This window comes from Dipodomys spectabilis, unplaced genomic scaffold (assembly GCF_019054845.1).
Source record: "Dipodomys spectabilis isolate Male_0828 unplaced genomic scaffold, ASM1905484v1 ptg000140l, whole genome shotgun sequence".
NCBI lineage: Eukaryota > Metazoa > Chordata > Mammalia > Rodentia > Heteromyidae > Dipodomys > Dipodomys spectabilis.
The window spans coordinates 34,797,868-34,824,123 of NW_024870817.1; the positions used below are offsets into that span (position 1 = coordinate 34,797,868).

Sequence of the window (26,256 nt, forward strand, 5' to 3'; positions counted from 1 at the left end):
TAATCTATAAGATAATATATTCTTCTGTGATTACACGAGACTAGGAATCTTATCAACTACATATTCAAATTCCTTTGGCAGTTGTCTTCTGGTTGGATTCTGTCCATAGAAAACACTGTCAGGAGACTACAAGGTGAGCTAAAGAAAATGCCTTTTGGTTTCCTCATTTTTAGTGGTACCTCAAACAGAAGAAACAGACAACTATAGGCTCCAGCATCACCCATAGTGGTTTCAAAGAAACAGTCCAGTGAGGATCTCCCACAAATCTATAAAACATGCAGTTCATGCAGCAGATTCTTGACATCATATTGAGTTGCATCCTCTCTTCCTTTTTGTTCAGAATAGTTACTTGGTGTGTTGCACTCAAGTGCTTATATAAATACCCATGCTCCTATACTGCCCTCTTAACTTTTCTTTTGTCCCTCCAGGTCTCTCAATAGCCCTGTAACCAATTCTCAGCATTAAATTCTTCCGTTTAAAATACTACTTTCATTTTCCTGACTGAATACTAAAAAATACCTATTGTTTATAAAGGTTTGTGTAATAAAATGAATTATAAAATAAAAAGTACTTTAGACATTTGGCTACCACCAGAAAGCCTTTAGTAAATAGTGTGTTGCTCTGCAAGCTCTTTAAAAAATTCACATGTCCAAAATGGTATTATTCCTTGTTCCTTCAATAGACAATTATTCTAAAAATGTTTCCATCATCCATTCCTTCACCTACAGTCCCAATCAGTTACTTTTCCTCACATCAATAAGCAAAATCTAGAGATTCTCTTTGAACAAGTCTACCCACTTCCCTTCACCAAGATATAAATCTCCCTCATCTACTCCAGATCATGGTCTTCCTCTCTCCACAGATTTCTTTGCTTGCAAGTTCCACCGCATTTTACTCTGACAAAAGGAAGTTTTTTTCATTATTTTAATAACAAGGTTGTGGTGTCTGAATAGTGCCCAATGTCTTGAGCCCACTCAGTCACATGAAGGTCTCCTTGGCGTTAACCCCTGCCTACTTTAATAGTTGTGTTCATCTCCTCCAGCTTACATGTGTGCGCACAAACATACACACACACACACATACACACCAAAAATCCTTGGCATTCCTCACACTCAATTTGCCCTTTGGTGCCTCCAAATCTTCACACAAGATCTCTGTAGATACAATGCCTTCGTTGCCCCATCCCTCTCCTCAGACTTTGTTAGATTCTGCTAACCTCAATCATATCTAACCCTTCCTATTTTTTCCTAGCATCTCACTAAACTATCTTCTTATAATCTACTGTCATTTGTGTTTGAAGTGTCAAGTATTGAGCATCTAATGAGATGGGGATTCATTACCTCTTAAATGTTCTCCATACAGCAGAGCTTTCCAGTATATCAGCTGCAAGATAGCAATATTTCAACTTTTGGAGCTGTCAGTCCCAAGGCCAGCTGTTTTCACCCACCAGCCCACTCATAGTTTATCTACAGTAGAAATCTCCTCATACCCCAGTGTACTGTACAAAGTATTATCTTCTGTGTGCTATGAAATGAGACTACAAAACATTGCATCTAGCTCAGCACCTTGCACACAGAACAATAGCTCCTCTTTTACCACAGCTCAAAACACAAAGAACTACTTTGCCATTTCCAAGTTTTTACTGGCAGCCTTCCCTATGTTAAGAACTTACAAGTAAAATGGAAACTATGCCAGTTACTCACCTACCTACAATTTTCTTATTTTTAATTTTGAAATGTAAATACAAGAAAGTTAATAATTGAAAGCATAAATCTTTTTGTGTGCATATGTGTGCCTAGATTTCTATCTTTTAGCATCAATGAATTATATAAGGGGGATATACATACAAACATAATAGATCTTTTAAGTAAAAGAAGAATATATACTCTGTGTTTATTTGCACTCATAAATAATGTATTTCATTTTAGATTATTAAATACATAATTGTATACTAAAGACAATCAAATGGAATTCAGAACACAATGCTTCCTCAAAAGGCTAAACTGTAGTTAGCTTCTTAGGTTTCCATTCTTCTAAGTAGTTTAAAACAATACTATTTCAAATAATATTAGTCAAATACTGGGGCTGGGAAAAAATAGATTATATAAAAGGTTGAGGAAATGCATGCATTGCAACAGAGGTTTTGAAGGAATCTTCAAGACTTTTTCAAAGACCTAGACATTTTTAGACATTATTTCTACATTATTTTGGAATTTTTCAAGTTAATCTAGGTTTGGTGGTATACACCTATAATCCCAGCATTTGGGAGGTGGAATCAGAAATACATTGCCTTTCAGACCTGGGCTACATAGCAAAATTTGTTTGTTTTTGAGGAAAAAAAAAAGAGGAAAGGAATATCAAGGAGGAAAGAAAAAGAAAAACATCTACAAATTACACTGCTACAACCTATTAGTATAACTTCTACCAGCCAGTTTAATATTACTCACACCAAGGAGAGAAGACTGAAAAATCAAAAAGTAGTAAATATTGGTTTCAAAAAGGACATACAAAATGATAGAAATTAGATTTAAACAATATAGAAGAAGGGAAAGACAGAGAAAAAACATCAAGAATATTTATGGCAAGTTGCTAAAGAGAAATTGAGGGTGATCTATCTACCACAAGATGGCACTAACAAAACAGGGCAGCTTGGTAACCCTGACTAGGAAGACAAAGGGCTCAACAGGTCCTCAAGTAAAAAGGAAGTAAAATGTCTTTCAAAAGCATAAAGAATTTTTTCCCTAAATTCACATGTGCTAGCCCTTGAAGAGATTTTCCTGGTCAACAGCAATTTTTTAATTTATTATTTAATTTTTTATTGTAAATAGGCTGTACAGAGGGGTTACCGTTACATGAATAAGATGAGTGCATTTCTTTTTTTTTTTTTTTTGGTCGGTCATGGGGCTTGAGCTCTGGGCCTGGGCGCTGTCCCTCAGCTCTTCAGCTCAAGGCGAGCACTCTACCACTTGAGCTACAGCGCCACTTCCGGTTTTCTGGTGGTTTATTGGAGATAGGAGTCTCACGGTCTCTCCTGCCTGGGCTGACTTTGAACCGCGATCCTCAGATCTCAGCCTCCTGAGTAGCTAGGATTACAGGCGTGAGCCACCAGCACCCGGCTAAGATGAGTACATTTCTTGTCAAATATTGTTACCCACTTCTGTGTTTTTCTCTCACTATCCCTTCTTTCTCCCACTCCAACAGTGTCATGTATCATTGTTGCAATGGGTCATCCTTTGTTCTTGTTTCAGCATTTTGTTATTCCCCTTTCCTTCCCCAAATGTATATAAATGTATATACAATACACAGGGTACCAAAATCAAAGACAGTGATTGCCAGGAATAAACTAATGGAAATAGAAAAATGAAAGAAAATGAAAGAACCAGATATCATTTTTAATAGGCAAGAACTTTTTCCACTGTAGTCAGAAGGGAATGCTATGACAGAAGAATGATTGGAAAGATGCAATGTGAAAAGGATCCTCTACCCACCAGTTCTGGCTCTGAAAATGAAACTTAGAGAAATGAACTTAGAAATGCTGTGAACCCTGGAAGCTTGGAATGAGCTAGCTAACAGCTGTGGAGACAACTAGCACAATTCAGTTCTTCCAAGTTGTAGAACCACCTGAGTTTTCTCCACAGCATTTTTTTTTAAGGGAAATAAAATACTGGCCATCATACATTAGTCTGTCCTGCTCCTTTTCTTTTCAAACTGGACAGAGTCCAAAACAAATATAACACTTTGAAACCCTTCTTATGTATCTTCATACCAAATAAAAACAAAGTTTAGCTTTTTTCTAAAGAAGCCAATATGTTTATAAGGAACAAGCTATAAAAATGAAAAAATAAAAGCCATTTTCCCAAATGATCAAAAACAAGTCCACACTAAAGCCACCAACACAACTATGTTCATTGGCATTATTTACCAGAGCTAAGATATGGAACCAACCCAGATGCCCCTCAGTAGATGAATGGATCAAGAAAATGTGATATGTATACACAATGGAATTCTATGCTTCCATCAGAAAAAAATGACATACCCCATTCCTAAGAAAATGGAAAGACTTGGAAAAAAAATCACATTAAGTGAAGTGAGCCAGACCAAAAGAAACATAAGCTCATTTGTAATCATTAATAATTGAATAATTAGTATATGTCTAGCATAGTCCTAGCAGAGGATCACAATAGCTCAATAGCTATGTACATATGACCACATAATAAAATGATGCTAATTGAAATGAACTCCAAGATATAGAAACAATAAATTTTTTCCTTGTAGTTGTTTTTAGTGTACTGTGTGAATGAAGTTATTTCTTTATTTTCTTTCAGTTTTTTCCCCCTTTGGTTTGTCCCCTGTTTTGATTTTGGTACTCTGTATCTTATAAATACATTAATCTGATTTGGGGAAGGAAGGGGAACAACAAAATGAGAAAACAGACAAAGGGTGAACCAATGTGATATTCATAAAACATTATGTTGGAAATGAACTTTACAACTGGAGTTGAGGGGGAGAGGAGAGAAGGTGGGAGAAAAAAGAGGGAGGGGGTAATAATGTTCAACAAGAAGTATACTCATTGCCTTATTTATGTAACTGTAACCCCTGTGTACACCACCTTTACAAAAATAAATGAAAGCTGGGCTGGGAAGGTGGCTCAGTGGTAGAGCGCTTGCCTTGCATGCATGAGGCCCTGGGTTCAATTCCTCAGCACCACATAAGCAAAAAGAAAAAGAAAAAAAGCCGGAAGTGGTGCTGTGGCTCAAGTGGTAGAGTGCTAGCCTTGAGCTGAAGAGCTAAGGGACAGCACCCAGGCCCAGAGTTCAGGCCCCACGACCAGACCAATAAATAAATAAATAAATAAATAAATAAATAAATAAATAAATAAAAGCTAAGTGCTGGTGACTTACACCTGTAATCCTAGCAACTCAGAAGGTTTAGATCTGAAGATGGCAGTTCAAAGCCAACCTAGGCAGGAAAGTCCTTGAAATTCTTATGTCCAATAAACTACCAAAAAAAAAAAGCCAGAAGTAGAGTTGTAGCTCAAATTGTACAGTGCCAGCTTTGATTTAAAAAAAAAAAAAAAAAGCACCTCAGGGACAGTGCCCAGGCCCTGAGTTAAATTAAAATAAAGCCCCAGAGTCAATCCCCCAGTACCACATAAGAGGTGGGAGTAGGGGTGAGAAATAGGCTAGTGGAAGTGCACATCTACAATTCCCACTACTGGAGTAAGAAGTAGAGTTGGATCAAGGTTCCAAGGTAAAAAGGAACAAGACCCTCAATCTCAATCAACAAACCAGGTGTGGTGGCACACATCTGTAATCCTAGCTACACTGGAAGCACAGGTAGGAAGACTGGTCCAATGATGCCCTAGGCTAAAAAGTAAGACATTGCATCTCCCCCGAAAGTACTTCACTAGCTAAAGCAAAAAGGGCTGGGGCATGGCCTAAGTGGTAGCATGCCTGCCTACCAAGACCAAGTTCAGGCCCTACCACTATCCTAAAGCAATTAAAATTACAGATTAATGTCTTGGAACCAAGTTTTAAAAATCACTATAGGGTGTTTAGTGTTGGTAAAAATCTATAAACAAATGCAAGCAAATTATATCTGAATTGCACAAACTATATAAAAACAAAACCCTTACGATGAGATCAAAAAGCCTATAAAATACCAATAATTTAAAAATTTATATGAACATCATAATTTTAAAGTAGCCTTATTTTTAAAAAAAGTAAAAAGAAACAGTTGAAATTACTATTAACAATATATTTCCTTTAACACGAAGTATTGTTATTTCAACTGTTCATAATGTTTATATTGTTTTTAGTTTTACTTTCTTCAATTTCTGGTGCATGGGTTATATGTATTTCCAACAACCAATTCACATCTCAAATACTCAATATTGCTATGTGGCTAGTAACTACTACCATAAGACAGTAAAACTATTATTAAACAGCAATCTACCAGTCTATTTTTTTTTTTTTTTTTTTTTTTTTTGGTCGGCCATGGGGCTTAAACTCTGGGCCTGGGTGCTATCCCTCAGCTCTTCAGCTCAAGGTGAGCGCTCTACCACTTGAGCCACAGCACCACTTCCCATTTTCTGGTAGTTTATTGGAGATAAGAGTCTCACAGAAGAGTGGGAAGGTGGCTCAGTGGTAGAGTGCTTGCCTTGCATGTATGAGGCCCTGGGTTTGATTCCTCAGTACCACATAAACAGAAAAAGCCAGAAGTGGCGCTGTGGCTCAAGTAGTAGAGCACTAGTCTTGAGCTGAAGAGCTCAGAGACAGCACCCAGGCCCAGAGTTCAGGCCCCACAACCGACAAAAAAAAAAAAAAAAAAAAAAGAATATAGAACTGCCTCACATACTTTTCCTGCATGGGCTGTCTTCGAACAGTGATCCTCAGATCTCAACCTCCTGAGTAGCTAGGATTACAGCCCAGCTTTCTTTATTAAATGTGTTTATATTTAGCATAGTGTAACAACTTGTGTTTTTTTCATAAATTACTTGTGAATTGTAATTTTAAGAATTTGAAGCTTTAAATATTTGTTTTCAGACAGTTATAAGAAAACATTGGCTCCTGTCAACTAATACTGTATTTTAAGAATCCTCTCTAGAGGATCACATTGTAAACAGGTAAGTAAGCTATCATCACTACTATTTTACTTGAAGTCCCATAGCCTGGCCTCATCTCAAGTTGCCTTTCTCTATCTAGCCCAAGGGAAAACTTAGCAGGTACCATAGGTCTCTATGGATCTCCAGGCTAAGAAATTCTCATCTCCTGGGCTTGTGAACAGGGAGCTAGGTCCTAACTACAAGCCTAACTAATCTCCAACTATTTGGTCCTTTAGCAAAAAAAACTGAGGTTACCTCATCACTGCATACCAGCCAACAGAGTAATGCACAGTGAGGCTACCAGAAACTGATTTTTTAAATAAAAATAAAGCTGGGAGCTGGGAGTGTGGCTTAGTGGTAAAGTGCTTATCTAGCATGCATGAAGCCCTGGTTTGATTCTCAGTACCACATAAACAGAAAAGGCTGGAATGGTGCTGTGGCTCAAGTGGTAGAGCTCTAGGCCTTGAGCACAGAGAGGCTCAGGGTCAGAGTTGAGACTCTGAGTTCAAGCCCAGGACTGGTGAAGGAAGGAAGGAAGGGAGGGAGGGGAGGGAGGGGAGGAAGGGAGGAAGGGAGGGAGGCTGGCCAGCCACCAGTGGTTCATAGCTGGAAGCCAGCCCAGGCAGGAAAGTCCAAGAGACTCAAATCTCCTATTAAGCACTAAAAAAGCTGGAAGTGGAACTGTGGCTCAAGTGGTAGAGCAAAGAAAGAGAAAGAGAGAGAGAGAGAGAGAGGAAGGAAGGAAGCAAGCAAGGAAGGAAGCAAGCAAGGAAGGAAGGAAGGAAGAAAGAGAAAGAAAGAAGAAGGGAGGGAAAGAGAGGGGAAGAGGGAGGGAGGAAAGGGAAAAAAGGAAAGGGGAAGGGGAGGGAAGGGAAAGGAAAGGAAAGGAAAGGGAAAGGATGGAGGAGAAAGAGGGAGGGAGGGAGAAAGGAAGGAAGGAAGGATGGATTAGTCACATTTTTAATGTGATTAAAATATTACTTCAATTGTGAACTAAAATACAACGGACACATCAGCTTAATGTGCCACCTTTAATTACTCATAATCTATAAAATGAGACCATATAACTTGTATAAAAATGTCCAAGTAGATTACATAGTATTTTACCTTCAATACAAACCTAAGTGTAGGTATTGCCATTAAAAAGAAGCAATCTAAATGATAAGCATGGTGCTTTGAGTCACACACTAAACTTTTTTTTTTTTTGGTGGAGGAACAGTACTGGGGATTGAACTTGGTACTTTGTGATTGCTAACAGAGCTCTAACACTTGGGCTACCACATCCACTCTTCCTTTTGGTATTATTTTCAAGGAAGGATATCACTTTATGCTCTGGCCAGCCTGGACAGCAATCCTCTTATTTGTGCTTCCCTGTGTCACTGGGGACAACACGTACATTCACTGCACACCCCACTGTATTTCCCCTATTGCTAGAATAATGAACACATACTACTACTACTACTATATCCAGCCACTGGTTAAGATGGAATCTCTTAATTTTATGTTTAGGCTGGCCTGGAACCTTGATCCTCTAATCTCTGAATCCCAAGTAGCTAGGATTACAGCTTGAGCCACCACACTCAGCTCCTAAACTATTCTTAACATCTAAAATCTAGACTATTGGCATGATTCTAAAATTCAGAGATGCTACCCTAACTAAAATGGTACCTCTAGCAAACAATATCTGAGTCCCTCTAAAGGAATGGAATTTTTCCTTCATTTATCAGAAAATAAGTTTCTTTAGAACATAAACTCTTGCCATAGGCATAAGTACACTTTTGTGTGTATGTCCAAGCATACTGAGATAATTATATACCTTTGGGACTTAAATATATCTGGTGTCACCACACACCACAGGCATAGTTATTTCATTTTGACCCATTCACTCTAGAGTAATTTACTCATCCCATAACCTGGCCATTAAAAAAAGGAAAGCGCATTCAATGTTTCAGCAACCATATAACATCACCAACCATATAACATAGGCATTTTTTATTTGTTACTTGGATAAATCAGTTAAGTTAAAGTGTTAAAATTATAACCAATTATATAGATCTTCTAAATTTTTAACTTGTGACCAAACTACATAGAAAGTTGCAAATGCTACAGACTCAGCTATGGCACAAAAGTTAAACACATAAGCAGTTTACTAATTTGAGGAAGGGGTATGATATAGTGAGGACACAAAAATAGCTAAAAGACCTATTTTTCCTCTCCTGCAAACAGACCTACTTCCTAAAAACAAAGGGAATAAAAAAATTAATTAAAATTAAAAAACAGTAAGCCTTGCTCTAGATTCAACAGGTTTTTAGGCTATAATTTTGTAGTAATAGAATTACCACAGCACTTCAGCAACTTGCTGAAACTCTCCATTGACAAGGTTCAAGTCTGAAGACCCATAACCATCACCCAGTAAGAGCACCTCCCAGTAATGTCTCTTATACCAATTTTCTCCTTGAAGTCTTTCCTGTACACACTGCCTCCAAGTCTCCAGTAAGACGAAGAAATTAAGAAGAAAGTAATTGTTTCAAAACAAACTCTAAAGTTATCAAATGTGTCTGAGTCTGAGACCATTAAGAAATAAAGTCTAGCAAAGAAAAAGACATCTTCAACTAAGTACAGTATAACTTCAACGAGTACCAAAGTACAAAATATAGGTGGTTCATATATCTATTTACCTAGCATAAGGAAAACATTACAAATCTGGAAGGCATAGGACACCATTCTCTGAGTGGTTCCTTCAATCATGTTTAACAAGAAAAGTTGTCCCTAGCATACCTGCAAAGAAAGGTATGAAAACAAGAAGAACCCACTTAAGACATGTGAAGTCTAGGTATGCAAATCTACCACAGATCACCTGAGTGCTGCAGGACAAGTAACTTACAACCCCATGACTATTTCATCAGAGGTAAAGTGAAAACCCCTTCCTCCCCAAGTTTGCAATAGGACTAGATATCATGTTTATAAGAAAGAGTACTAATACTCAAAAGGTGGTAGATATTTTGAGCAGCAACTTTTTTCAATACAAATTTCAAATTGGAGCTGATTAAAATCCTCACCCACAACATGAAAAAGTTAAGTTTCATCATGATGGCTTTTAATACAGTATACTTAATTGATATTTTTACCTGCATCATTCTGGCCTGCTACTTTTTTCATTCTCGGGGGGGGGGGGGGGGCCAGTTTGGGGGCTTTAACTCAGGGACTGAGCACTATTCCTGACCTTCTTTTGCTCAAGGCTAACACTCTACCACTTGAGCCACAGCTCCACTTCCAGCTAGTGTGTGTGTGTGTGTGTGTGTGTGTGTGTGTGTGTGTGTGTGTATGTGTGTACACATATGTGATTAGAGATAAGAGTCTTACAGACCTTTCTGCCAGGCTGGCTTCAAACCACAATCTTCAGATCTCAGCCTCATGAGTAGCTAGGATTACAGGCTTGAGCCACTGGCCTGGATGGCCTGCTACTTTTAAATTGGATTAATATGAGGAAGCAAATAGTAAAATTATAAATGAAAAAAGACTGAAAAGGAGAAGCTGAAGCACAGACAAGAATGCACAGAATACGTAATAGGAAAAATCATATTCCACTCACATTTAAAGTGGCCCACAGTAACCCTGAACATGAACTTTGTCCAAGGCCAGTTCTCTGCCTATCCTAACAAACACAATGCTTGTCAAGGATTAAGGAAAAGAGAAAGAAGTGAATTACATTTGCAAGAACACAGATTTCTACCCTTACTATATACCTACCATCCTCTTGAAACCTGCAGTTGTAAACATATGACTTTTATTTTTTTTCCAGTAAAATGTGGCAAGCTGAATTTCTCAGTCCATGTCATTTAGACCCACATCCCAATGCAAATCACCCTAATAAGCTCCTTTACTATAACTAAACACAATAGAGCTTCTCAAACTCTTATGTCTAACAAGAAAGGTAAATGCAAATGTATTTGAGAGTGGCCAAAATGACAATAAACACAAAATAAAGCTCTATTTTTCAAATTAGCATGTTTCTTTATGCAACAAGTTAGGGGTAGAGACAAACTGAATCCCAGTACCTCCTAGAAAGTTAGAAACATATTCCCAAAATAAAACACCACTTCATTCATTGATTTAGCAAACTTTTATTGAGCTCCAACTATAGTGCCATGGATAGAAACACACATTATACATATACATAGTCATACAAATACAGACTTTCTGCCCTCCTGGAGCGCACAATCTAACAGAAGAAATGACAACAACAAAATAAAACAGCACAGAAAACTGTGATTAGAGTTACAAAGGAGAGAAATGTTTGCCCTATTCCAAACAATTAAAACATGAACTAGGCATGGAAGAATTCCATACAGAGAAAAGAACATGGAACAAGGCAGTGGCTGGGCAGCATGGACACAAATGAAGAACAAGGAAGACAATGTACAAGAGGCAGATGAGAGTCAGGGCTGAGCCTCGTACACCCATGAATGACTTTGATCCTATGAGCAAAGGGAAGCCACTGAAGATTATTAGCTGGAAAAGAATACAAGGTAGATAGTATAGGTCATATCAAGTACTTATAAAAACACCCAAATCAAACAAAGCTACTGCTAAACTATAAACACAAATCCAAACCTTATACTTACACTAAATTTTAAATAAATTCAGTCACCAGCTCTAATATCACCATTTTCTAACACATCCAAAACAAACTAACATTTTGATAATAAATCACGTGAAAAATCTTGAATGAAACTTCAATCTGCTCAATTTTAAAACCACCCATGGTGGGGAAGGGGGAAGGCCGGGGAGGAGTTGGGGAAGTGGGAGGGAAGTGATGATAGGGGGAAAATAAAGGAGGCAGTAACAATGCTCACTATAAAATGTGCTCATCACTCTATTCATGTAACTGTAACCCCTCTGAACAGTTTTACAATAAATAAATAAAACCACCCATCTTAGAATAAATATATTTTCTATTGTTAAAATGAATTGTTAAACTTTTTTTTTCTACTGTAGCATTCTTATTGAAAGCAAAAAAGCAATATAGTTTTTTGGAATTTCTTGTTATTCCTGAAACATCTTAAACAAAATACTTGTTTGGTAAGTTAAGAAGAGAGATCCACAAAAAAAGAAACTCCTCTGACAAAGTTCCATAAGGAACACTGTTTACAGGGACTATAAAGCCACACTAATCAAATATTTGAGGCCAGACTATGTTAGACAGTGAAAACATCTCAAAAAAATTAAGAAACTAAATGTAAAAATGTAAATGAAACATCTTTCTGTAAACTATTGAATCAGCAATTCATCATTCACTAAGTCACTCAATTTAAGCTTTCTTATTTTCACAAAAGCAAATTCAGCAGAATTTGACTACTATCAAAAAGACAAAGTAAAGAGTACAGCAATTTTATTCTATTTCCCTATTTTGGCCAATTATTTTTTGCTATCTAAGGAAGAGAGTCATATCAATATGCCAACTAATATTACCCCAACATTCAACAGATCTAAATACATTACACCATTCTTTACTGAATAAGGAAATAATCAATGATTCTATTGTTATTCAGGGTATTCCACAGTATACCACAAATCATCCCTAACACAAATATTATTCTTCCTTTGGTCAAGTAAGAACAGAACTAGTAAAACTTACATTCTATTTAAGTGCAGTAGATAATTAAGTAAATTTTTAGTTCACATATATATCCAAAAGATTAAAACTTGGTTTGAAAGCATAGCTATTGCATGTTCAAAATCTAGATCCACAAACTGGTATTTATATGAAACCCGACTTGCTCCCCAGGTTATTCACAATAGCATTTTCAAGTTAAATATATTACTAAAGTATTGGCCAAATACATAAAATACACAAATACACAAAAATAGTATTAACACTACTGTGACCACTATAGGGCAAATGCCCTTCTTTATGTCCAATAACACCTATGATTATATAAACCAATTTAGATTCCACAACTTAAATAGCAATTGCAATTGTAATGATGCCAAGACATAGTAAATAAAATCAGGGGACTGGGAATTTGGCCTAGCGGTAAAGTGCTTGCCTAGCATTCATGAAGCCCTGGGTTCTATTCCTCAGTATCATATAAACAGAAAACGTTATAAATGGTGCTGTGGCTCAAGTGGCAGAGTGCATGCCTTGTGCAAAAGAAGCTCAGGGACAGTGCCCAGGCCCTGAGTGCAAGCCCCAGGACTAGGGAAAAAAATGTTGTATTTTGGCTGGCATTCTGATTTAGTGGTAGAGTGCCTGCCTAGCATTCATGAAGCCCTGGGTTAGATTATTCAGTACCATGTAAACAACAGAAAAGGCTGAAGTGGCACTTTGGCTCAAGCGGTAGAGCGCTAGCTTTGAGCAAAAAATCTCAGAGACAGCACCAAGGCCCTAAGTTAAAGCCCCATGACCAACTAAAAAAAAAAAAAAAAAGTGAATAAAATCAGGAAACTTTCACACCCCAGAGTAGTACATCAAAATTACAGAATTGAGCCAGGTGCTAGTGACTCACTCGTGTAATCCAAGTTACTTAAGCAGCTCAGATCTGAAGCCTGAGGTTTGAAGCCAACGGAGGCAGAAAAGTTCATGAGACTGTCTACTATTTAGCCAGTGAAAAGTCTGAAGTGGATGTGTGGCTCTAGTAGCAGAAGGCCAATCCTGGGCAAGAAAGTTAAGGGAGAGCAAGTCCCAAATTGAAACCCTAATACTGGCACAGGTGCCCACCACACACACACACACATATATACATACACACACACACACACACACAGCAACACACACACACACACACACACACAGCAACACACACACACACACATACACACACACACACACACACACACACTGAGCTGGATATATCTGATCTGCAAGGCAATTTTTAAATCTTCTCCAATCTAGAAAAAAAACTATATTACATGTCCCAAGTTTTTATTTATTATTTCAATTAAAAATCTATCATTCTTTATAAAAATGCACACTCCATTTCAAAAGGTACAAATAAACAGTACACAGCACAGAATATGTCTAAAACTTGGTTCCGTTTGATTAAAAAAAAAATTTAATTTTTTTACATTTGCCAGCAGTCCCACCAAGTGTTGGCCCTATGCCATCATGGCCTGGTGCCAGCCTGATGTAGGGCCAAGCTAAAAATAGCAGCTAGGCAAGCAGCTGGAACACATAGGTCCCTCTGACCTCAGCTTTATTTCCCTAAATCAAGGGAGATTGGAGTAAGAGAGGACAACTACGAGGACTATGAGGACCTAAAACACTCTCTACAGGTTATTTCATATGTCTTCTGATCTTTTCCCTTTTTTCCTACCACACCCTCGCACTCCCATTTCATCCATCTCAAACCCAAGAAAGACAAGAACAGAAGAAAAGTAGGAAAGAGAGAGAAAAAAAAAAAGAAAAGACCTCTGAGGCAGGCTGCCTTCAAAGCTCTAGCTTAACTCTGCTATCATCACAAAGCAGCTGCTAGTCAGTTTACTCTTCAACTTTACTATTGTCTACAGAAGACATAAACCACAATCTATCTAAGACTGGACAGGCTAAGTAGGCTGAGGTTCATCAGACAAAAAAAAAAATTATACAACTGATATAATGAGGGAAAGAAGGAAAGGAGAATTCTAAGATGTCATGGAGAAATAACACTAAAAAGCAATCCTAAAGAATAAGGCAACAGGGCTGGGAAGGTGGCTCAGTGGTACAGCGCTTGCCTTGCATGCATGAGACCCTGGGTTTGATTCCTCAACACCACATAAGCAAAAGGAAAAAAGCCGAAAGTGGTGCTGAGGCTCAAGTGGTAGAGTGCTAGCCTTGAGCTGAAGAGCTGAGGGACAGCGCCAGCCCAGAGTTCAGGCCCCACAACCGGACCCAAAAAAAAAAAAAAAGAATAAGACAACACTTAAAGTTTGCTCATATATAAAATTCAAATTACAACTTTCTAGTATTTGAACATTAGGCTTGTATTTTATAGTTGTTATACAAGTATGATCATCTCCATGTAGAAATGAATTAATAAAAAGGAGGAAAGCAGGAACGAGGTTCAGTATGACCAAACATAGTACACCCTTCAACCATGTGCTGGTCTTTACCAAGGAAAGGCAATGTCTTCAAAGATACCAGGCCCTGTCCTTTGAACCTAAATTATAAAATAGCTATAGTTCACTCATAAAAATAATAGGTGCTGTCAGCAAACAAATGAGAGTAAAGTTAGGCAAATACCAAGTTCCAAATTATACTCCTGTAATTAAGAAGAATGAAAAGTTGATTCTCACATACCAGTCTTCCTATATAATATATTCTTATGTGTATTTTCTGTAACATATCTTCCAGCAGTGGAGATCTGACATCACCAATTAATAACGAAAAACTGCTCTAAGTAGCTGGGGTTCTGGCTCAAGAGATAGAGTTCTTGTCTCTAAGGCCCCAGGTTTAATCCTTAGTACATTACTTTAGTTTGGTGTGGTGGTACAAGCCTGTAACATCAGGACTCAGATGCATGAGGCAGGAGGATTATGAGTTGGAGCCAGCCTAGGATACATAGCAAGACCTCTCTTTAAAAAAGAGAGAGATTAAATACACAATATAAGACCAGGCAGTCACTTGAATTTTATACACATTAATTCATTAAATGAGCTTCTAATTTATCTGATCAGCTTACCGGGTCAGTAAGAGTTTAAATGTACTAAAAGATCCTACTGAGTCCTTCCAATTAACATCAGGGTTCAGCCACTGCACACGAAAAACTACATTCTTAAAATAATGCTAAATCTACTATTCACAAGAAGTGGTATGGTTAATCATAGTACTTTTAAATGGCCTTAAAAATGAAGTAAGCAATTTCATAACTCTGCAACACACAGATAACTAAATCTAACCTGCAAGCTACTTTTCCTTGGAAAGTTTAACTTCTCATGAAATTGATCTAAATTCATCTTCCACCAAGCTAAAATTCATTTTAAATAAATTCATAAAATTCATTTAACTTAAAGCTAGTTCCAAGATGTAGCTCTGTGGTATGCAAGAGGCCTTGGGTTCAATTCTTAGCAATGGGAAGACAAGACTATTAAACTAAAATTTTATTCAAGCAAAATTGTAAGACATATTTAAAACAAGAGCTATGAACACAATAAATATCCTATCAGTTTGAAAGTCACTATAGAAAGAAGTAAGAGGTTTTAAGTTTAAAGACAACCTAGAATAGGTACTGATGATGCATCAAAGCTATGATGCTTACAGTGTTAAGAGGCTGTATCTGGCTCTGTTATTTCAAGCCTGTATGGGGACAGGAGGAGGGTGGATGAGAAGGGAGTTATTTGCCCTCTTCTCCTGTGCTTATTTCCTTATCAGTAAAATGAGAATACCAGTGCATACCTGTGACTGCTGTAAAGAAACATAAAGAATTTAGAACTGTATTTGGTTCATGGCTGTTATATAAAGGTTAGCTGTTATTACTCTTACAATTAATAAATATTTATTGTAGTAAGAATCCTACCATAATAATTTTCAGTTCACTTAGTAAAGGAGTACCCTCAAACCATGCCGAAAGTCGTTACAAATTAAAAAGGTGACACTGAAGTTTGGGACCACATCAATTACATCAAATACATGAAGTATATGAGTGTGCCCTTTAGGGCTATGTTACTACTAGTCACTGGTGATAACAGAAGTTTGCCTACTGACAACAATAGTGGCATACTTACAAAAACCTATCAAATATGAACACTAAACACATTAAATAAAAACCAAACATGGGCTGGGAAAGTGGCTCAGTGGTAGAGCGCTTGCCTTGCACGCCTGAGGCCCTGGGTTCGATTCCTCAGCACCACATAAGCAAAAAGAAAAAAGCCGGAAGTGGCGCTGTGGCTCAAGTGGTAGAGTGCTAGCCTTGAGCTGAAGAGCTGAGGGACAGCGCCCAGGCCCAGAGTTCAGGCCCCAAGACTGGACCCAAAAAAAAAAGAAAACATCTTCCTGGCATTATTTCTGTTACACAGAAGCATTTAAACTTTCAGTTTATTTTTTATTATATATGTAATCTGTGTATACTCATACAGCTATAATATAGTTTTACAGTCAACAGTCATAACTAACTTTTCATGAACTTTTAATCTCATAACATTACATTTCCAAACATCTACAAATACTTAACAACAGCACCTACTTTGCATTCTAGAACAATTGCTGAACTGAAGCCAATAAGATTTAGTCTGAAACTAAAGTGCTACCTTGAAAATACTTTGATAGTATTCAATAAAATTGCCAACAGGCTTGTCAATTTACATTCAAGAATATGCTTGCTCTGATTTCTGAGCAAATATTCTCAGTAAACCAAAGCAAAGTCCATGTTGTGAAAAAATACATTCAATGTTCAGCTTTCCAATTTGCTGTCCCACTCTATAGACAATTTATCCACCATGTCAGGCCCTCAATTTTATCATCAAGAAAATGGAAAAGCTGGAATCAATGTTACCTTTTCATATCTAAAACCTCAATTCCTCTTTATATAATACAGAACAGCATAATTCTGTTTTATTAATAAAATCAACTTCTCGTATGGACTTCTGCTCACAGAAGTCACTGAAATATGACTGAGATGACAATACTCAAAGTATAACTGGGTTTATCAGTCTCTTTTGTTGCTTTTGAATACCATAAATGTTTATAGCAGCTGACACAAAACTAGTTATCACTCAAGAATTCCAGATGTAGTTACCCAGGTGTACTGGTATTTGATCGCAATCCCCACCCTTAGGAAAACAAGATGGAAGGAGCAAAAGTTGGAGACTAATCAGGATTATTCATCAAGATTTTGCTTTCAAACCAAAATGTCCATACAATGTTTTGTACTGTAATCCCAGTCATGTAGAAGACAAAGAGGGTCATCCTGAGCAAAAAGTTAGTGAGGACCCCACACCCATCTCAATCAACAATTCAGGCATGCTGGCATACACCTGTGAGCCCAGCTACAACTAGAAAGCTCTCAGTCAATACTAATCATGGGAAACACTCAAGACCATGTTTGGAAAAATAACTAAAGCAAAAAGGGCTAAGGGATATGGCCCAAGTGCTGGAGTACAACCAAAAAAATAAAATCCACAGATAAAATATTGAGCATACCCCTAGCAAGTTTCCTTACTATGAACTGGAAGTCAATGTTTCAATCAAGTGGAAGGTTCAAAATGAGAAGTAGATTTTGAACTGCATTTTTGCCAAGATTTGTTTTAGCTCTTCTTTTCTAGATGAGAAAAAAAGGAAGCACGCAATTTTTAAAGAACTGAAAACTATGCACAAAGCATAGTCTTAGCAGCACACAGGGCACTAAAGACTAAAAAGATACCGGATTTTTTTAAACAAATGGGACCAACACACTTTATTTTTAAGAATCTGGCTAAAATTAGCAAGAATAGCTTTTGATTAAAACAAAAAAATGTAACATTTTTCTCCAAATTACCATTTGATATTGATTGCTCAGGAGATGTAAAGGAGGAAATTGATCGTGTTTTCAAATTCAGAGTAATCCCCAAACATTTACATGTCAAAAGTTAATAAGCCAAGGAAAGTAAATTAGTCTTTTTATTGTGAGAAATAGCCATTTTTAAATTATACCACAGTAATTTGAAAAGTGACTAGAAATGGTTTTGCAGGTTTGATGTACTTTATTAGCCTTTTTAAAAAAGTGTTTGCTCATAAATCTGCTATTTCTAAGACAATCATATGTAGCAGTAAATCTATTTTCTTTTGTAGCTATATGTGCTCTTAAATAAAACAGTTTAATCAGTAATAGTTCGAATTTAATAATTGCTTCTATGAAATTTTCTAACACTAAATAAGCCTAAGTATGCTTCCTAAAGGTATCAAATTCAATTTACTCCACTGGAGGAAAGGTACACAGAAATATAAAAGATACATTTAGAAATAGTACAGCTTCAAGCTGGGCACTGATGATGTGACTATAATCCTAGCTACTTGGGAGGCTGAGACCCAAAGATGGAGGTTTGAGACCAGATCAGCACAAAAGTTTGCTAGACTACATCTCTGAAATACCAAAAAGCTGGGGTGGATCTAGAGCTTAAGTGGTAGAGCCATCAGCCAACCAAGCATGAGGCCCTGAGTTCAAACCTCAGTACTTCCAGAAAAAGGAACAGTACAGATATAATTTTTAAAAAATTTAAGGGGCAGCTTTCTTAAAAGAAAACATGTTCTTTTCTTCCTCTGTCATCCTGTTCAAGGACATATTAATAGCTGAAATCTCACATTCTTAAACACTTAATGTGTGACCAGAATATAAATTCCGACCTATAACTTTCCTATATGAAACATTTAGAGTTAGCATTGAGATAGTAATTGATTACTTATTATGAAAAGAAGCCCAGGATAAACATCTTAAAAATCAATAAGGACATGCTTAAGAAAATTAGGACTCTAATGGTTTGATTAATTGCAATAATGCTTCTTTTAAATGACATGTTTCACATACATCCCAATGTTTCTAGAAGGGAAAAGACATCAGTCTCACATGCATAAAAAGAGTGAAATTCAATACAAAAAGGAAAAATAACAGGGACGGCCTTTTTCAGTCCAAAGGTATACTCTTAACCCAACTGAATAGCAAGAAATTACAAGACTGGGGTTGAAGAACATGCGTAGTTCAGTGGTAGAGCACTTGCCTAGCACATATGAATTCCTGGGTTCAATCCTCATCACCACAAAAATTAACTAATTCATTAAATTAGAAGACCAAGTAGAGATACTGCTTAACACAAACCTGAAATTCTATTTCCTATTTATTGCTAAAGTCTTTGGTCTGCAAAAAACACTGTCTACTGAACAGTTTAGATTTCCTCTCTAGACCAATACCAACCATCAGAGAATAGAGTATTATGGCTAATGCCACAGATTCTTCACCTAAAACTAAACATTTAACAACCTGTACAACAATGATGTATCTAGTACCGATTACCTTCAGAAATCAACTGTAAACAAACATCTGGACTCAGAAAAAAGAAACAAAAATACTTATTTGAATGGTTTCAAAATTGCTTCTTTTCTGTACTTTACTCTTTCATTACACAAGACATAAAAAGAGCTGGGAACATAACTGTTTGAGCACTTGCCTGGCATGTGTGAGGCCCTGTGTTACACACACACACACACACACACACACAAACCCGTAATGCTGCCAACTTAAAAATAAAAACCCAATTCTAAAAGTGCATTCAGAATTACACTTTTTTGTTGCTTTACTTTTGCTTTTGTTTTATGGCTTGAACTCAGAGGCTGGGCACTGCCCTGAGCTTCTTTTGCTCGTTAATGTTCTGCCACTTTGAGCCACAATTCCATTTCCAGCTTTTTGGGTGGTTAATTTGAATCTGAGTTTCACAGACTTTCCTTCCCTAGCTGGCTTATAATGATCATCAAATCTCAACCTCCTAAGTAGCTAGGATTACAAGCATGAGCCACCAGCACCCAGTTAGAATTACTTTTATATAGTCAACTCTGATCTGTAATGAAAATCAAAATATTCAAAGCTCAGTAAATTATAGCTGATTATAATTTTTATTCATCTTCATTCTAATAATGATTCCCTTTTACTGCCTTGCCCCTTAAAAAAATACCATTTTTTAAGTTCTGAAAAGACCATAACAATGTGAATGTACGGATCAAAGTCTTGATAGACTTCTGGCCATTACCTCCCTCAAAATTAAAAAAACACAATCAACTTTTTTTAAACTTATTTCCTGGGGTTGGGGATTTAGCTCAGCGGAAGAGCACTTGCCTTGTAACTACAAGGCCTGAGTTTGGTCCTCAGGTCTGGGGGAAAAGGGGGAAAATGTATCTCCTTCCTTCTTATACAAAAGACTATAGTTTTGTTTAGACATATCTTGTTTCTAAAATGATTATTTTCATCAAAATAAGGAAACTGTGTTTCAAAACTAAAAAGTATTCTAGGTCTTTACAAAGAATTTATATGTATGTGTATGCTCGCACTCACCTCAGAACACAAATAAGAACCAAGGACAATTTTAAGTTCCTTACTACAAAAACAATATGTGGTAAGATAGGCCTAAGTTAACCTCCATGCACCCCGCCCCCAAAACCTCACCTAAGCACTCTTCTCCAAAGACACCACTCTTCAATGTTTGCTTAGCCTTCAGATGCTTACACACGTCTTTTTGTTTTAAACACACAGTATTCTACACAAAGCTATTTTTATTTGCTTTTAAATAGATAACCTTCCTTGTTAGAATATATAAATCTACTTGGGTTTTTTTTAATTACAGCATAAGATTCCATTGAGTGTATCTTAACCAGGTCCCTTCTGATAGACCTCAAAGCTGATTCAAGTGTCTCAGTACTAAATTGAGCACTGCTATACAGAATATCAGTATTTATAAGACAAATTCCTAGAAATAACACAAAAAGACTTACAAAGCAGTAATGTAGGCAGTGTCCTCTTCTACTTCGTCAACCATTTTTACTACTTAGTTATCTTCTTGCCAAGGTGGTAGATGACCACAGCATCTCATTAGTACCTGTCTCACATTTCTTTCGTAAGAAGAAAGATAAGTATGTTTCTTAACCATTCACATTCCTTTGTTTTTCCTACTGGGTTAACGGTCTTTTTGTTTTTTAAGGGAACTGGCAACCGGGCTACACTCCAAGTCTTTTTGTCCTAATCAAATTTTAGATAGGTTATTTATTATGCTTTTGCTTGGGGCAGTTCACAGACCATGAACCTCCTACCTACCTCTGTCCCACATACCTAGATTACAGGTGTACACTACCATGTTGGTTTGTTAATAAAGATACAATCATGATAACTTTTTGCCTATGTCAGTCTTAAACTGTAATCCTCCTATCTGTGCTTCCCAAGTAGCTCGAATTACAGGCATTAGTCAGAGTGTACTACAGCTACTGCTGCGTTTTAATAAATTTAAAAATTGGGTTTTGTTGTTCTTGTTTGGTTTGAGGGTTATTTTTCTTGCTAGATTTTGGTCAAACATGCTATAAAGATTTGTCCTGATTAGCTGGCTTCAGTATTTGGTTTATTGTGTTGACAACCTGAAGAAATTTTTGTTTTTATCCAATATGTATCTGTCTTCTCCTCCATAGAAGGCACACACTTAGGTGGAAATTTGCTTATACTGCAATTTCTAAATTATTAAACAATGTAGATAATACATATACCAGCATCACTGGAGGTGGTTCTCTTTTGATATTATTTTTAAAACTACATTTCTATAAAACTTTCTATAGTCCACTAATAAACAGTTCTTCATCAATCAAAAATTGTTTATAACTATTATATAAAGGGTTTATGCTGAGTGCTGGTGGCTCATACATGTAATCCTAGCCACTGGTAAGATTCAGATCTAAGGTTTGTTGTTAGAAGCCAGCCCAGGAAAGAAAGTCCGTGAGACTCATATCCCAAAAAGCCAGAACTGGAGCTGTAGCTCAAAGTCCTAGAACACTAACTTGAGTACAAAAGCTCAGGGACAGCACCCAGACCTTTGAGTTCAAGCCCAGGAGCATATCACACACTCACACACATACACTCTCTCTCTCTCCGTATCTCTCTCCGTGTCTCTCTCTTTCTCTCTCTCTCTCTCTCTCTCTCTCTCTCTCTCATACACACACACACACAAAGGCTTATTACTTTTAAATGCAAGCATGTTGGCTCTCCTCTCTTTAATCCTTAGATAATCTTCGACAGCATAAATGTAAAATAAAGAATGTTTTCCCTATTATACCTATATTTTGGTCATCTCTATGGAAGTCAATTCTTTCTATATTATCAACTTTGTAATTTCTCAGTAACAGAAATCTGTTTCTGGTGCTATCAACAAAGTATATTGTTCTTTTTCATCTCCAGTTTTGAAACTAACAAAAAATAATCCTACCTTAAATCACAAATATAAAACATTTCTTGTAAATTACTATATGATTCAAACCACTTATAGATAAATTAGTTGCTTAATCTAGTCACTCTCTCTCCATTACTCTATCCAGGGGGGAAAAAACCTGGTCATAAGTTTTCTTTCTCACAGTGCCAGCTGCCAGGCATTTAACAGCCTTCCATCTCTAAGCTGACTGGCATAAAAAACACAACTTGGAAGTTAAGGATATTGGCAGAATTTAAAGGAGAAAAAAGAATATTTTCCACAATTTGTACAGCGCTTGTTTAAGCACGTATGTAAGTGTTTCCGAAGTGGTGGTCAATTCTTCAAACTACACTAGCAACATCATACTCCACATCAACTACTGACAAACTCCATTCAGTGGCCTCTGTCCCCTTCAGGGACCAAAGAAAAAGTTACTATTTTCTTTTACAAGTACTCATCCAGGCCTCTTCCACTGATGAAAGCAGGCAAAGCCCACGCTGTGTGTCTGTCTCCTAGAGAAGATTGCATCTTTTATTTATCGCCCTTTGGCTTTATTTTCACAGTGAATTCCTGGCTTAAATGCAATCAGCCAAGAAACCCTCCCTATGTGCTCTCCTGTCATTCCTCATTGCTTGCAAGCAGAGTCAAGCACAGAGGAGAGAAAGAAAAGAGGGGGGGGGGGGAGCTCAACATTGCCAGCCAAGCCATAAAAATAGTTTGTTATACGGGGAAACTATAGATATGTTTCAAACTGGCAAGGGGGTGGGGGGACAGAAAAGATACCGCTTGAAAGACTGTTAATCAGACGTTTAAAAAGGGAAGGAAGGGAGGGGGGATGGATAGCTTCAGAAGCTTGCCCCTCTCTAGACAGAAGGAAAGGGTGCTGAGCACAGAAAAGGCAACACTGAGAGCTGCCTTTGGAAATAAATGACCATGCAGAAAATCACGTTTGCAGATTGCATTAGAATTCAAATTAACCAGACAGGATTAAAACAAATCTTAATTCTCTCTTGGGGCCACTATCCAGACCCCCTTCCCACTCCCAAATAGAAAGATAAAAGAAAGTGGCTAACAGAAAGAGGAAAGGCTAAGTTAAAAATCAAAGAGATTGAGATGCTTCCAAATCTATCCCCATTCATTTGGAACGGTATTCACCTCTGCAATTTCAACTAGATTTAACATGGGAGGGGATTAGAAAATATGCTATTTTGCAATCAGAAAAAAAAAATACGGGAAAAAGAGTTGTACTATAACACTGCTCACTGCAGTCCAGCTCAAATATTTCCATCGCTAACGGCTGGTAACGATATCTGGTCAGCGAGGAGAAGCAAAAACATTTTCGGGATGGGAGGGGCTGGGGCCGCTTTTAAACTGGGTTTTTGAGAAAACTCTTAAGATCTGTCAGAGAAAGGAGAACTGTGCAGCTTTAAATCACAAGTCCTTCTCTCGCCTTTGTCAAATATCTTCTACTTTACAAGCCCTGAAAAGAAATAGACTCTTTTGTTTGGTTTCCCTTTTTCGGAGGGTAACAGAAAATTGAAAGGGGCACAAATAAACCTGAAAAAGAAGAACAAAGTGCCGGGTCGCGCCGGGCAGCGGCGCCCAGCCCCGAGTCTGCGCGCCCGCAGCCTGGCCGCGAGCGGCCCGTCCGTCCGTAGGTGCAACTCGGGTTCGCCCAGCGCCCCGAGACCTGACCCGGGCACAGACCCAGGTCGGGCGGCGGGGGGGAGGGGGGCCGCGTCTGGAGCCAGCTCGTCGAAAGGGGGAAACGCCAAGTGGCTCCCTCCCGCCTGGCGCCCTCTCATTCAGGGGCGTCCTGGGGCGAGAGGTCCCTCAGCTCGCTCCCGCCCGCCTCCGCCTCCCCCCGGTGGTGCGAGAGGCACGGGAGGAGGGGGCGGGGGGGGGGGGTGACGGGACAGACGCCGGGCAGCCGGCGGGGATCGCCCGACCAGATTCCGCAGAGAACCCCCGGGTCCCCGCCCGTCGGAGCCCACAGAGAAGCGGCCGCTGAGCCGGTGTTAAAGGCCCCCCCCAGCCTCAAATAGCGGGGGAAGGGGGGGAGGTAGAAGGAGAGCAGAAAAGAGAAAGGGAGAGGAAGAAAGAGGCCGGGCGACAGGCACGGGAAGAGGAGGGAGCGAGCCGAGCGGCCCGGCCCGACTCGCCCCGGCCGGCATTGTCTGCGCGGCCCGCGCCCCCTCCCCCGCCCCGCACAGCCCCACCACACACCCGAGTCGGAGCCCCGCCGTCCGCCCGCTCCTTTGTCCACATCCGCCCCCCCGGCACCGGCGAGCAGCTCTCCAGGACGTGCGTGCGGAGGGGAGCGGGCGCCGAGGAGCGGGTCCGGGGACGCCGGCACCCACCCGCGGACCCTGCCGAGGGGCGCGTCCTGCTGATTCATTTCCCACTCGCGCCGGCCCGTCCGGGGAGCCAGGGGGCGGGGACCGCTGTGAGGAAATGGGCGCAGCGCTCCGAGAACCGTCCGGGCCGCAGAGGGCACCGGGCGGGCGGGTGGGGTGGGGTGGGGGGGAGTGCGGACACGAGCCGGCCGGGCGCAGCAGGGGACTGACCCTGAAGAAGAACGGGCTGCCCTCCCCCCCCCGACTGACCGACAGACGGACAGACGGCCCGAGGTCGCCCCCGTGACTCACCGACTTGCAGGACGTTGTCGACGCAGCCGCTCTCCAGCAGCGCGATGCCCCGGCGGAAGGGCAGCCGCGTCTCGTCGCCGCTGTCCGCCGCCCCGGGGGCCCCCACAGACGGGGCCCCGGCCCCCGCGGCGGCGGCGGCGGCGGCGGCGGCAGCGGCGGCGGCGGCGGCCGAGGTGGCGGCCGGTGAGGACGAGGAGCCGCCGCCGCCCGCGCCGCCCGCGCCGCCGCCCGCGCCACCGGGGCCGCCGCTGTCGTCGCCGGGGCCGCCCGCGGCGCCGCTGCCGGTGTTGAAGGACGAGTACATGCATATCTCCCGCTCGCTGCGGGGAAAGGACCAGTAGACGATGCGGCGCTGCACCGGCTCCGGGATGCGCTCGAAGCGCTCTTCCACGCGCTGGAATGGCCACTTCTCGGCCACCCGGCGCGCCGCGATGTCCAGTAGCGACTCGGGGCTCTGGGTCTTGCCCGGCGGCAGCAGCCCCAGTGCCGCGCCGCCCCCGCACGCCACCGCCGCCGTGCCGCATGCCCGTGGGCCGGGCCGACAGGCAGAGCTGTAGCCGCCACCCGCTCCGCCGCCGCCGCTGCTGCCCCCGCCGCCGCTGCCGCCGCCCGGCCGGCAGCACAGCCGTTTCGCGGGAGGAGGCTGCTGTCCGCGCTCCGCCATGACCGCGCCGCTTCTAACCCGACAGCGGAAGTGCCGGGACCCTATAAACGGCACAAGGAAGCGCGACACGCACACGCCGTGGCGACGCCACGCTGCCATCTAGGGCCCGCCGCTCCTTGTACGGGCACAGAAGGTGTGGCCTCTGCCGTGACGACGAAGCCGAGGCGGGGCTCCGATAGGGAGAACCTAGGGCCGGGGGCGGGGCCTATGCAAATCGCCGGGCTGAAACATAAATAGAGCGCTTCGCGGACACGGGGGTGGAAGGGGCCGCGGGGTTGGGTACCGGGTGGGCTGTGAGAATGTCTGGCTGCCGTGACGCGAGGGACGGGGGCGGGGCCCGGGCGGGGTTCCCGCGGGAGGGGCGAGCCGCCCGGGCTGGCCTGAGGTAGTTTGGGTCTCTGTGCCCCCTGCCTACTCCACTCACCCCCTGGCTTCCCTGCCTCCCTTTGATGTCCGAC

At 40.4% G+C, this 26,256-nt stretch overlaps 1 protein-coding gene across 1 annotated transcript in view; it reads right to left on the minus strand.

Moving 5' to 3' along the window:
* The window catches only part of Zswim6 (zinc finger SWIM-type containing 6), a 195,517-nt gene extending 169,704 nt beyond the window's left edge, over nt 1-25,813 (minus strand). The window contains exon 1 of the mRNA XM_042690933.1: nt 25,135-25,813. Coding sequence (XP_042546867.1) covers nt 25,135-25,798 — 664 coding nt within the window. The 5' untranslated portion in view covers nt 25,799-25,813. The remainder of the gene's footprint in view (nt 1-25,134) is intronic.
* Between the last annotated feature and the right edge of the window lie 443 nt (nt 25,814-26,256).